The sequence below is a fragment of the Emydura macquarii genome, unplaced genomic scaffold, assembly GCF_026122565.2.
Source record: "Emydura macquarii macquarii isolate MOO-44397 ecotype Brisbane River unplaced genomic scaffold, CSIRO-AGI_Emac_v2 contig_1253, whole genome shotgun sequence".
Classification (NCBI taxonomy): domain Eukaryota; kingdom Metazoa; phylum Chordata; order Testudines; family Chelidae; genus Emydura; species Emydura macquarii.
In genome coordinates, this window is record NW_027131390.1 from 52,996,348 (window position 1) to 53,010,545 (window position 14,198).

Here is a 14,198-nt window from a genome sequence, read left to right on the forward strand (position 1 = left end):
CATCCCCCGGCAGCAAGTCTCAGAGCCTGGGTCAACTGATGCGGGCTCGTGGCACAGAACTAAAATTAGCTGTGTAGACGTTCCCGCTCAGGCTTTGGGACCCACCTTCCTCCCTGAGCGGGAATGTCTACACTGCTCTGTTTAGCTGCAAAGAGTGAGCTCGAGTCAGCTGATGTAGGGTCTGAAACTTGCTACCACAGGGTTTTTGTGCCGTGTAGATGTACTCTCTGTTTCACCGTGGCTGGAGCACTCAGCTGGGAGGTTCTAGGTTAGGTTAGGTCCCCCTGGTCCAATCAATCACTCTGTCATTATTTATACCCAGCAGAACAGTTTCCCAACAGAGGCTGCGGGAGTCCAGTGGTTCGGGCAGCCTCCTGAGTGGTGGGAGACCCCTGTTCAAATCCTTTCTTCTCCTCTGGTAGAGAGGGGGGGAACTGAACACGAGTCTCCCACATCCCCAGTGAATGCTTTAACCACTGGGTTAAAAGTTAGAAGGTGGCCAGTGGTGCTATCAGCTTCCTCCTGTTTTGTGTGGAATGAGGCAGGTGCCAAACTCATTCCTGCAAACAAGCCCACTTAGGTGCCTAAGCCTCCTGACTCCAGGAGAGAGGTCCCATCTGGGATTGCTAGCAGAGATAGTCGTCCCCTGACACCCAGACCTAGGTACCTGGCGCTGAGAGAGGGGAGGGCTGCACCCAGCATGCTGGCTTCTAAAGCCTAACACAGCTTTATGGATCGCAGTGTTGTTCCTGGGATTTTCTACATGCCTAAAAGTGAGGTGCTGTGACCGTCAGCATGTAGCTCCCAAGCCCCTTGGTGGATCCCACCACTGTTATTTGTGGGAAGGACTTTGCAATTCAGGCATGAGGCCTCAGAGCAAATGCACAAGAGTATCTAAAGCACTGCACCCCACACACAGCTTCTTCTGGGGTCTCACACCCCCAGAGCTGGAACTGCTCCTCCCTTCGGGCAAGGAGCACGCCGTGTGTTCTTCCTCAGAGAAAAGGGTTTCCAACGCTCATGGCCTGCAAAATGCCTTCGCAGCTGTAACTTTGCAGAGCACTCATCAGCAACCAGATGGGTGCAAGTCACATGGCATATTTTGTGTTGTGTGTTGTTGAGAAGGCTTTGAAAGTGTGATACAAGACATTCGTTCACTGTGTGCATGCAGCAGCCACGCAAGAGACTCTTGGAAATTTGGAAGACATCCTTGGGTTTGCAACCCACCCCTGTAAATAACCTCACCATCACTCCAGGGTAACTGAGCAGAGCTAGGCCCTACTGCTGGATCTGGCCTGTTACCTGTCAGCTCTGTGTTCTTGGGGAACCAAGGTGCAAAACTCTGACTGTCTGACTCACCTGACCTCCCCTCCCCCCAGCCTTTGCTTGATCCAGAACCGATCAGAGATGGATTTACCAAAAGCAATGAAAAGGCAGTGGAGGACACACCTAAACCCCTCCGAACAAGGGTGACAGGATTAAGGTAACTCCCCTAGCCTCATCTACATCAAAGAGGTAAAAGAAGGAGGCATCTCAGTTAGCACACCAAATGGAAAACAGAAAGCCTCATCTACATTGAAGATGGAACAAGGAAACATCTCTGTTAGCATACCGAATGGAGAACCAAGCTTCAAGGCAGGGACCGCACTGAACTCTGGGATCAGTGAAGCAGGGAAGCACGGCATGGTGGGAGATCTCTGCTCCAGATGTTAATGAACCCACACCTACACACACCCAGCTCAGCAGTTATCAGACCAATTCTAGCCATAGATCCTTTATTGATATCCAAAACCCTGAATCTGCCTGATTACATTGTGAGCTCCCTGGAAGGAACACTGCCCATAGCCAGGAATGATCAATTCCTATTGTCCAGCATAAACAAAACCACTCTGGTATACTCCCTTGAGTCATCGTTTACCCATAAACAAACCTAGTGTTCTCCCTTGAACCATTGTTTCTTCCCTATAAAAACCCCTACCCGAGTTCAAACCTCTCTTCTGATGTCTGGATCCAAAAGCTGCATCAGTTTCACTGGGACTTCACCTTTTCCTGACTGATCATTTTGGGGTCTCTGCCTGTCTCAAGCACTCCGGACCCTGAACTGAACAGCCTGTCTCCTGGGAACCTTCAACCAGTTCAAGCTGCGCTGAGTGGTGAGACCCCAACTCTCTCTCTCTCTTTCTCTCTCTCTTCTCTGCTTAAGCCCACTTTTTCCATCAGACCTAATTTGCTCTCTCTCTCTCTTTCTTAGTCCAGGTATAACTTTCTAAACCTGTTTTTTGTGATCAAACTTAGGCTAGATTTCCCCAATGCCCCAACTAAAATCGTGTAATATTGTAACTGTTTGGTTGTTTTTCTCTCCTTGTACTATTAGTCTCCTAAGTTTTATAAACCTGGCAATAAAATAACTTTTATAATCAAGGTGGTTGCCAAACTCTCTCCAAACTTCATTTTACTCCTTTGTATTCTTGGCTTCCCTATCTTGCTCTGCAGCAACACTTCTCTTGCTTAAGCTAAAGATCCCTGCAGCGCCCAAAAATGCTGTGGGGTTTGCTCATCAAGGGGGTTACTCCTAGAACAATTTTAGCGAGTGGGGATAGCGATGTGCTAAACCTGTGGCATGTGAGGGTGGTAGCTTGGCAGTGCTGCTCTGCCCCGCCTGTGGAGTCCAGGAGCATATAAGTGAAAGTGCTGTGTAACCCAGCCTGATTGAGTCCATGGGCACATAAGGGTGGCAGCTGGAAAGTGCTGTGTAACCCAGCCTGCTGAATTCAGGGACCAGCTGAGAGTGCTGATAAACCTGTTCCGCTCAGACATGTTCTGTTAATCTGTAAATGTGTGTGTGAATGTGGGTGTTTATTTGAGTCTGGGGCTGGAGGAACTCAGCCCTGGGAAACTTAGGACCTGCAGGATAGCTTTATTGGGAGGGAACTTGCAGAAGGGAGAAGTAAAGCTTCATATACAAACACAAGTAAAGCATTAATAGAATTACAACCCCCTCTCCAAAGGAAAGTAACCCTAATAAATGAGTGCACCCCAAGGTGACAGGCAAATCTGGTAATAGGCCTTGGTAGATGGTCAGAGCTGATCTAACTGTGAGTTTGAGGTGGGAGTTAAACCTGAATATTAACCATGGGAAGTGACTCAGAATATGATTAGACCGCCTCCCTCTCTTTACTCTTGTGCAAACACAGCCCAGCAGTACAGCAGGAAGAGTGGAGTCTATTCTCTCAGGGGACAGATGACAGCAAAAAACATACTCTAGTGAGATTGTTGCAGTCATGAACTCCACTGACATTCAGAAGGAAAAAGTAGCCATTGTTGGAGGTGGTCTGGTAAGAAACTCACCCTTGTCTCTATTGTGGTTTGATTGTGTTGGCTGGGAAGGGATCCAGGGGCTGTGGCATGTTATGAGAACAGACTGACTGACAAGAAATTCTTAGCAAAAAATACAAATGTGAAGGACTGTAAAAAAAGTGATTTGTGTTTGGGTCGTGTAAATGCTCAGTTCTGTCCTAGCTTTATGAGTGTAAATCATTGGAAAGTCAGCTACAATTGATAAACCTGGGCTCCTAAGCTAATGCCCCTATGGTAGGTAGTAATTGTTGGGGATAGCTGCTAGGGATAACCAAAGATTTTGAAATGCAACTAGCTCTTTTGCCTCCTTTATACAGTATGTGCTTGTTGTGGCTAACAATTTGCTTTGTAAATGAAGGGAATAATAACAGAGCCGGTGAGATGTAATCTCTCTGCTATTTTTCACTGAGGTGTCTGCTCTTTTTGAAGAAGCCTGGAAGCTAGAATGGGTTCAGCGGAGTTACTGCTGGTGGAGCAGTGCATGACTTGTTTGTGCAGACAGGACTTTACACCACATGCATTGCCCTGTTTTCTGAGTCAAAAGTTTATATTGGGGAGATGTCTGAGAGGCTGTTTAAGGACATCTTTTAGGCAGAGATTGTGAACAAATAACATACTATGGTGAGACAAGTGCAAGGATTGTGTGGGGGACAAACACGTGCCCCACAGAGCCCTTGTCATTTTCACAGAGGAAATACCCTGCGTGAGAGGTGGAAGTGTGTTGTTGACGCCTTGCAGTGTAACAAGTGGCAGTCCCTGTCCCGCCTAACATGTACTGGGGACAAACTATCGTCATCTCTACCACACATCCCTTTTCTGTAACGCAACTTAACTCTTTGTGGAAGTACAGGCTCGAGGTCTGGCTTTTCAGAAAGCATTACACAGATTACACCTCAGGACGACTGTATACAAAACGCTGACTGGAAGTGTTAGTAACAGCTCCCAGTCAGCTTCAGACAAGGAGAGGAAACAAACCTTGAAGACAACCAAGAACATTGTCACCTGTATTTGGAGTGTTGCCTAAATAACATTTAAACAAAAGTTAATAGTAACTGGACTGTTTTCCTATACAAACCTCCACCGCTTTGCCGCTGTTACATATATTTCAGTGTAAGGTGTCAGTCTAACAGTCACACTTCTGTCTTGGTTGCCCATACCTAGAAGGGGGTGACAATGAATGTTGCCAACACTCTCAAATGTACTGGTGAGGGGATTCCGGCTCTGCTGCAGAAATTCACACCTCATATATGGCCATTGCCTGCCCAGAAATTAATCCTGTCCCCCATCCGTTCAGCCCCTCCCCCCCCCAATCCTCCCAGGGTTCCTCCTGGACTTGTTCACATACACCCCATGCCTGGAGCTTCAGGAGGGTCCCCTCTCCCCCCTTCCAGAATGGGGACTGAGGGCAGCTCTCTGCCCCTACCAGGTAGTGTGCAGGAGAATGGGGGAGGGGCAGAAGACCCATCCCATCTCTATTGCTCATGGGGGGAGAAGAGGGGCTGCCCTGAGCTGCTGGCTCTTTGCTCCCCTTCCCCTCCTGTGAGAATGGCTTTGGGTTGTGAGGAGGAGAGAGCGCTCTTCCTACATATAAAACAAATCATAACACGCTTTTTAAAAACTAGACATAATTAACAAGTTACTCTCTTGACTAAAAACGCTTATCACACCCAAAGTTTTCTCTAGCATTTCCAGCCAAGTCTGGAAGCAAAATCATTAAGCAAAAATTGCTGTCCTTTTATTCCTCAGTGAAGGGTGCCAGTGTGTCTTTGTCTCCCTAATATAGCGGAACAAATCTTTCATGTGCACCTCCAGATAGGATTCTCTTTCTCCCACCCCCGCTATTTTTCTCTTCCTGTTAGTTGCTTTCTGAAGTCCCCACAATCCTTCATTTGCATTCTGTTCAGACTGGTAATAGGAGACCCATTGTAAATGAGACAATATTCAATCTACATGTAAACTGAATGATGGATAAAATATCTCGTTTGACAGAAAAACTGTTTTTCACCAGTTTGCTGGTGACCCATACCTTGATACAGACGTTAAGAACATATTTTCAGTATCTACATGTGATTCCTTACATAGTATCTATCTGTATATTTCTTGATGCTATTCATAATCAGTGTGACTCTGGCTTTCACTTGAGACCTCACCTGCCATTCTTTGGTGAACTGGAATGTACATATCAGATGCAGGAAATTCCTGGTACCCTTCTGCATGCGTTTGCCAACTGGCATTAAGAGGTTCTTAGGTCATAACAACATCAGTCAAAAGCATGGTGTACATGCAATATACATTTGCCTTTGTAGCACTTTGTGCATCTAGGTAAAGTTAGACAATCATAGCTTCCCTGGAGTTGGTTCACAAGAGAAACCCCAGAACACCCTAAATTCTCTCCAGGTAGGTAAGTAGGGAGGGGCTTGGCAATTGGTGCAAATTCTAGTTTGCACCTGCCTATGCTTAGGAGTCAGCACTGGTGCAGTTACAATGCTTGCTGAATCAGGCATGTTCTTGAGAGTAGACAATTTAGCCTGAAGGAATCTTTGGTTGGGAACTTCGAACACCGAGTCCTAGCTGCCCTGCATGCATGTTAGGGATCCTAGGGCACTTTTCCTAGGAGAAGAGGTCTTTCAGGTGCAAAGTTAGGATGCCCCTGATTTCCTGCTGAGCTGTGTATCAGTTGGTTGTCACCAGCCCCTCTATAAGAAGCTGCATTTCAGTGATGCTGCGTGTTTATAATTGCAAAGCACATTCAGAGTCTCTTCAAGGAAATTGTTCTATAACTGTCAAATATTTTGTAACTCTCTTGCAGGTGGGTGCTTTAAATACCTGTTTCTTTGCAAGAAGAGGGTTCCAAGTTGACATGTATGAAGCCAGAGAAGGTGAGTCCAGCCTGACTATACTTACACTGTTAATACTCTTATCATCTCTTTATTTCCACCACCTCCTAAAAGGGGCTGAGTTGGGGAAGAGAAAGGAACTTTATGGCCAAAGACTGTGGAACAAACAGAATCTGAAAATGCATCTTTAGAATATTTCCTTAACATTTGTTCTGAATGTATGTGATTACAACACTAGCATTTATTCTGTAATAAAGTGCAGATAACACTATGAACCCAGTTTTCAGAACTGGCACTTACAGGTGAATTTCTTTTATGCACTATAGTCAGTCCAGATTTGAACACCCAAGTTTGAAAATTGGCTCCCTACAAGAGGTGTATCTCGATGCAAAAACAGTAACAGAAAATTGGTAGTGATTAATTTGATTAACACTGTAGAATATTTGCGGACTCTCTGGGTTTGTCAAGGTTGAATGTCAAGCAAGGTTTGAGTACTCCATTCCCAATACAATCTGTGCCATGTGACAGAAAAGCTGCAAGATGCACTGATAGTGAAAGAGGAAGTCATTGCACTCAGAAGATGGATCTTGTGTTTCACATTTAAAGGTAACAAACCCTTTTAACAAGTTTTAGCTAAGGATGAGGGGTAACAGTGACTAAAGTCTCATGTACAGAAAGCATCAGGGAAAAAGAGGAGATACTCATACAAGTGAATGAATACCCAGTGCTGCCAAGTCAGTTTCTCAGCTATAGCTGTGACCCGGAGAAGTTTTCACATTTCCAAGAGTTATCCTTGGATTTCCCAGAGGCTCACCAACGTGCTACAGCCCACAGATGCATCTCACTGGTTAGCAAGAAACCAACTACTATTACAGGGGTATAGCTCAAACCCTGGTTTGGTCCATTCCTGGCAGCTGATGGTGCAACTCAAAGTGTGCTGCAGTAAATAGCAGCATGATGCATATCCTCTTCCTTGGAGACATTCTGAGCAGCTCAGGTATATTTTTGCTGAGGAAGGGGACATCCACAGAGGCACACACATGCACTCCCCTGGCTCATTTCTAAAAAACAACAAAGACAGCACTGCTGGGAAAAAGGCTTTCTTCAGGTTGTGGTATGGTTACTGAAAAACTATTAAGGAAAACGAGGAAAGTGGATTATGATTAAATCATACCTTTTGCTAATGGACACCTCGTATATCATGTAGTGCTAGTGGTATTCAAAATAGGCTGAAAAAAGAAATACGTGTGATACCTATTGGTTTAAGATCTCCTGTATGAGGAAATAAAATCTGACTTAAAATTCACATCAGATAGAACTCCATTACATTCTGCTGATGTTGTTCTCTTTCTCCTTTAAAACAAAGAGTCTAGGGCATCTGAATAGTCATACATCTTCACAAAGCTTTTTTTAGTGGAAACTTTCATTCTGTAACATTGTACTGATTTGAATTTAAGAAAGTAATATTGTCTTGGAAGGGCCACAGCACAGACATTTCACGTTTAGAAATGTAACTAGCCCACATAAGAGTCGAAGCTCATTCACACTTACTCCTTAGCATAATTCGTACTGCCAGGGCAGTTTCAAGCTCCAATGGAACTACTCACAGCACCACCCCTCAATAATGAATGTTCGCAGGATTACGCTCTTAGGTTGCAAAAGCAAGTGAGGTTTGTCTCATCCTTGTCCAAGTTAACGTTGTGCACGTTCCATAACCACTTCTCTGCAAGTGGCCTCTGCTCAAATGATGCCCAGGAATGGTGGACAAAACGGGCTGAAAGTCAGGGCTGAGGCAGCTTGACAGTCACCTGGGGAAGCTTGCACCACCCTTGCTCCTGCTATCCCTAGCTCAAACTAAATGTGCTGCAGACCTGTAGATGGAAATGGTGCCAACTTCCAGGAGGAACTAATGTACTTACTGTCTGCCACAGTGAGGGAACCACCATTGTGCTTGGCAACCTTGACTTCCACATAGGCAACACTAAACATACGTTAGCATTCAGTCTCCCAGCACCCTGAAAAATACAGTTCTCATATAGCGTTCTCCAGACACACACGCTCTGCGAGACGTGCTTCAGGCTGGGAGTGAACACTGAAGACACCACAAATGTTTATCCAGCATGTCTTACAGGCAAAGATGAGGGGCTCCTTGGCCAGAGGAGTTCATAAAACTGGTTTGTCTCCCAGGGCTTTTGATGCCTCTAAGTTTTCAGCATGCCCTAGGACAGCAAAGTGCCCAGCTATCAGGCCAAGGTACCAGTGTGTTGGTAAAAATATACAGCCACTTGATGGGCCCTCCCACTGATTGGCCCCAAATTGCCCCTCTGTTCCCACACTGCCTGAGAACATCATCAGGTTCAGTGACGGGCACTGACAGAGGATTAGGATGCAGGTGGAACAAAACCCATTCTGAATCCATGCCCCAGCAGAACAAAGACTGCACAAGACTGCACCTCCTTGGTAAAAGAGTTTGAAAGGACTTCTGTCGTCCCTCAGCTGTTCTACACAGTGATGTGCCTAGTCAGCCCGGACTGCACCATTCATAGGAGCCAAGCATTGACTGCTGTGAAGGGCTCACAGTATGTTTTGCTGAAAAGATCAGTCAAATGTGAATGGAACACAATACAGCAGAAAACTCTGAGCCGGAGTTGAGCTTATTACCTGCCCCGCCACTCATGATTGGACCACAACAAGCCTTGAAAACGGTTATAGTCAGCACCTGTGGACTAAATCCACGGCTGGATGGCAAAACAAATGTATACATGAGTTCTTTCATAAAAGAAAATGGCACAGCTTAGGAATTAAGTGGTGGGAAAGCAAACACCCTGCCAATGCCCCATCAAATAGGAATTTGCTGTAGTGCTCCACAACAGTGGAGAAATGTTCTCCTAACTGGCTATAAATTGTCCTGTGATCTGTGTCTCAGAGAGGAAAGGCTCTCCTTGCTCATAACACAGGCTGTCACCCAGCCTCCGACAAACACAGCCTAACACTTCCTGCAGAACTCTATGCTGCAGCTGTTTCCCTGAGGCTCAGTGCATTCAACCAAAAAGGAAGTGGGGTTGGTCTGGTTTGATTCTCCTTGCTTTACCCAGGCTGTGCAGCTGCCCTTCAAACGGCTAGACAAGCCTCTGTACTACTGCTCCTTTTTACTGCAGGACTGGGCTAGGGCCGGGGCTGGCTCCTTCTCCTCAGCATTCAATCTCAGTGTAGCCATTGTCCCTTCCACCTGTCACCTTGAAGCTCTTCCAGTGGACAAATGCTGCTTGACTGGCTCTTCTCCAGCTCCCTCTGGGGTCTCTTTCAGCATGACTTCTGCCATGTGCACTCCTCAAAGGGCAATCTCCACAGTCTGCCCATCTCCCTGAGCTAGGCCCATGACAGCAGCTGGCCTCCCTGCCCACAGGGCTGGGAGCAGCACAGATGCTCACCAGCTGCTCTTCACTCTGCCAGCGTAACATGAGTTGCAGAGTAAAGGGACATGCTGAATGCAGCAGAAGAGAGAACGTGGTTTTACATCCAGGTTTTCCTGTCTTCACATCGCTCAGCTCCAGCGAGGGCTACGGTGGGAGCACCCATCTGCTTCTGTGGGAGACAATAACACAGAAGAAGGCGGTTTGCCAGTAACAGTGCAGCTGTCAAAAATTAACTCTTCGACCAGCTCAAAGCCCAGGAGTAAAGCGACACCTCCGTGCATCCTGGGCTGGTGCTGCAGGCTGGGGATGCCTCTGGCACTTCGCTCAGACACCAGCACACTGTTGTAGACAGGTAAAGGAATCCCCAGGTTACCAAGCACCACGCAGAGAAAACAGTTTCTTAACTACTTACAAGTTTATTTGGGGCAAAGAGGGTGTGGGGTTTTACAAGGGAAAAGGAATCACATATAACAGACTTATCTACTTTCCTAAATAGGGGGACTAAAGCAGATTAGAAGGATAACAAGACACAGGATACACTAATTAACGATTAGATGATTTCCAATAGTATAATTAATTAATGTTAATTATACCTGAAAACTATAACAAGCATGCTATTTAAAATCTTACCACCACGAGGAACAGGGTCATGACGCCTGGCCAATGGGGGATACGAGAAACGCTCGGATTCAAGACCCGGACCGGTTACACTCGACTCGACTCTCGCCCAGTAGAAGACTCGGGGGCGGGAAGGGAGGCAGCAGCTTCAGGCGTGCAGTCTGGTGGGCCGACAGCTCTCTTCAGTCAGACCCACCGAGATGCAGCAGTGTTTATGCACTCGGGCTATGTGCAATATTCGTAACAGCTGATGGCTGTTGGGCTATGTGCTGTATTCGTAACAGCTAATGGCTGCTGGGCTATGTGCCGTATTCGTAACAGTTGATGGCTGCCCCTGGCTATTTGCAACGTCCCATTGTTTGCCATTGCAGACGTGCTATCTTAGGTGTGTCAGTAAAGGTCCCGATAAGGTCAGGTCTCAGGTCTACTGTAATTGCCGAGCGGGAGGGGCTGAGCGGGGGCGAGTGCCGGTCACTAGATATTATGTTGTCGCCACACACACAAAAGAAGAGAAAGCCACACAGCCGACTTTTGAAAGTACAGCTACAGCTACACTCGAGTTGCGAGGCAAAGCCAGCCCTGAGTCTCCATCGTACTCCCTTTAATGCACTGGCCATCACTGGGCTGTCCACCCTCAGAGAGCCCGGTCCCAGAGTGGGAGAGCGATACTCCGCTTCTTCACTGGGAGACTCAAGAGGATAGTTCATCTGGAAAACAGCATCTCGAGTGACCAACTCCACTCAGTCAACTCCCTTTGGAGCCACTGGGCCCTGGGCCCCAGCCTGGGCTGCAGGATTGGGCCCCCTCACATGTTAGAGCAAAACATGCTTGCTTCAAAGGCTTGATCTGAAGCCTATTGAAGTGACTAGGAATCTTCGCATTGCCTGGGAGTCAGCGTCTGCTAGCCTTGCTCATGCCGTGGTCCTGTGCTCTGAGAGTAACGCCATGCATGTCACTGGGACCGGTCCTGCTCAGGTAGGTACTGCTCAGCCTGAATCGAGGGGCCCACATCAGTTCCTTAGTGTGCTCTGTGCACTCCAGGAAGGAGGGTGACCAGACAGCAAGTGTGAAAAATTGGGACGGGGCGTGGGAGGTAATAGGTGCATATATAAGAAAAAGCCCCAAATGTCGGGACTGTCCCTATAAAATCAGGACATCTGGTCACCCTACCAGGAAGTGAGGAGCGTGCCAGCCTTCTCCCTGGAGTGGGTGAGGGAGAAGGTGCTCCTCAGAGCCCCGGGTGTGGGCGGCAGAAAGCATGATGTAGGCAAGGGTCCTGCCCGCTCAGGTCACATAAGCATGTCCCCAGGATGGGGTTAGAGCAAACCGCCATGGTGGGAAGAGTTCATGCTGCTACAGGAACCTCAGGCTTCTGAAGGTGTGTGTAAATAAAACCCTGTGTCTCACCAGAGCGTTAGTGTAAAGCTTTGCTTGGACTCTCCTGCCTGCCTAGAGCAAATGCCATGGGCACAGCCTTTCCTTTGCACACAAGCCATCGCCGCACACACAATAAACTGCAGCTGTGTGTCATTTCAGATATTCGCGTCGCCAGAGCTGCTCATGGCAGAAGCATTAACTTAGCGCTGTCTCACAGAGGACGCCAGGCCCTCAGAGCCATTGGGATTGAAGATCAGGTAGCCTCAGTGCCTCCCTCTGGCTTTTTTAAGCAAATGCTTAAAAAGCTTAAGCTTTCAGAAAGCACAGCTGTATTGTGGGTGCTGTCTGGCTAGAAGCAGCCAAAGCCCTAAGGATAAGCCTTAGCCGCGCTTCTCCCGAGTGCTTTCTGGAGACACCGGCACACCAGAGTGATACTGCACTGTTCTACGTAGCACAGCCTCCTGAGATATTCCCCGCCGGTGCCTGACGTGCTCTTTGGCTGCATGGCACATAGGCCTGGCACAGGAATCCTGGCAGGGCAATGCCATTTCCCCAGTTGCAGGAGTGCACTGAGGCCATGCAGGTGGAACTCTGCTGGGTTTCTGCCAGGCCAGGAACCTAGAGAGAGAGCCCTTGCTCTTCATGGCATTTCCCCTGGAAAACCAGCAGATATGTGGGCTGAGATCCTTATAGGGATTAATGAGCGGGGTGAGCAAGTGCAGTGAAGTCAGTGGAAGCATCATCTCTAATAGGCCAGGAGGTTAGAATGGAGTCAGGGGGGCAGAATAGTAGGGCTGATTTTCAGGTCTAGGCCCCAAGGCATCCAGGAATAGAGCTGAATTTTTCCATAAATCCTCAGCTCAGCGTCTGCTCCAAAGGCCGTTGAAATCAGAGCCTTTCCATTGACTTCACTGGGCTTTGGCTCAGGACTGCTGTGCGCAATGAACTCTGCCCACCCACTTGAGTGCAAGCCGCCCTCCCCACGTGTGGTCTCGCTGCAGCTGCCCAGGCTTATGCAGGGGAGGATTAAGCCCAGATCGTGCACAGCTCAGATCCCAATGCAGCACCTTGGCTCTGATTCCTACACAGGTGCTGGGGCTTTTGAGACATTTTCTATCCAGACCAACATGCCCAGGGGTTTTATTAATTGTCTCAGTGAAATGCAGCAGTTTTATAGTGCAGCACATCACTCATTGCCAGGGCCAGATTAGGGATCCCTTATTCACTGGGGTGGGCATTTGTCCTACTGGATTCGATGGGCGTAAGCGGTTCACAGACTGGCTTCTCAGCCTCGCTATAGGAACTGAAGGTAATGGAAGTCTATTTCCTTTTGATTTCAGATTGTGTCCAAAGGCATCCCCATGCACGCAAGGAGGATACACACCCTTTCAGGAAAAAAATATTCCATCCCCTATGGAACAAAGAGCCAGGTATTTTCCTCTCTACATCTTTCCACACATGCTCTCAGGGGCTTTTGTTTAAGTTAATGGGGCCTGTGTTACAGAACTGTGTAATGTTCAGCGATTGCATCCAGCATATGGATTAAAAGATGCCCATGAGGAGTGAGTTAACAGTGATTTCCCCCTCTGTGCATTTTCCATTGCACTCTGTCTTGGTGGGTCTGGGCTCCAGAAAGCCCCCAGGGAAAGGACTGTTTTTAGTCTGTATCCTGTGTGCCATTAGCACTGTAATGATAAAATAAAGCATATATTTTGGCTGTTCTGGAGGCTAGTGCAAAAAATATCTTGTAGCCAAGTGACATTGTAATGTTTTTTGCAATCATAAAACACAAATATTTTGACTCTCCCAGCTCCTCACAACAACTGTCCCAATGGTTTGATTCTTACAGTCCACTTGCGTATACATGGCTTCAATTTCCTGTGCTTTGCAACCTGCCTGATGGGCCCACCACATTCCCTTTTCCTCTCAGCTGCCGCCCTGACATCCAGTCTCTCTGCTACACCATATTCTCCCTTCTTGCTTTCCCCACGTGCAGTCTCCCTGTTTCTCCCAGCGTTCCCTTCCCCCTGCCCTACTGCCCCCTCTACTCTCCCCATAGAAAAGATCGCTGCTGGAAGATTGTGTCCAGTTCTGGGGCTCACATTCTGAAACAGCTGTCAACAAACTGGAGAAGGTTCAGAGCCCTGTCTTGCCTTCAGTGGGACAGCTCATGTGCTTACAGTTTAGGACCCATGTCAGTGTTTGCAGGACTGCTGCCTATCATGCATTCTTCTAATATTTTGTGCAAAAAAGGCTTCAGATGTACTCATTTCCTAAAACTGTTTTCTTGCAGTACATTCTCTCTGTGGACAGAGCAAATTTAAACAAAGAGCTGTTAACGGGTAAGTGTCCTGGACTTTTTTGAGTGCTCCTAGTCACTTTTCACTTTGTCCTACCTAAGAGAGTCTAGGGTTGGAACCAAGGATTTGAAGGCTATGGCACTGTAGAGCTGTAGTGTAGGCGCTTCCTATATCGACTGAAGAGGTTTTTCCATCAATGTAGGTAATCCACCTCCCCAAGCATCTGTCGCTAAGTTGACAGATGAATTCTTCTGTTGACCTAACCATAGTGACACTGGGGGTTAGATTAGTTT

General features: G+C 47.4%; 1 protein-coding gene across 10 annotated transcripts in view; it reads left to right on the forward strand.

The window, feature by feature from the left end:
* The first annotated feature begins 3,007 nt into the window (after positions 1–3,007).
* The window catches only part of KMO (kynurenine 3-monooxygenase), a 39,989-nt gene continuing 28,798 nt past the window's right edge, over positions 3,008–14,198 (forward strand). For 6 of the 10 annotated variants that reach the window (XM_067548790.1, XM_067548792.1, XM_067548793.1 and 3 more), the window contains exons 1-5: positions 3,025–3,335; positions 6,167–6,236; positions 11,765–11,862; positions 12,946–13,035; positions 13,899–13,947. In XM_067548790.1, the coding sequence (XP_067404891.1) occupies positions 3,282–3,335; positions 6,167–6,236; positions 11,765–11,862; positions 12,946–13,035; positions 13,899–13,947 (361 nt within the window). In that variant the 5' untranslated portion in view covers positions 3,025–3,281. Of the gene's footprint in view, positions 3,336–6,166; positions 6,237–11,764; positions 11,863–12,945; positions 13,036–13,898; positions 13,948–14,198 lie in introns of those variants that run through there. The other 4 variants (XM_067548791.1, XM_067548795.1, XM_067548796.1 and 1 more) reach the window with 4 other exon arrangements.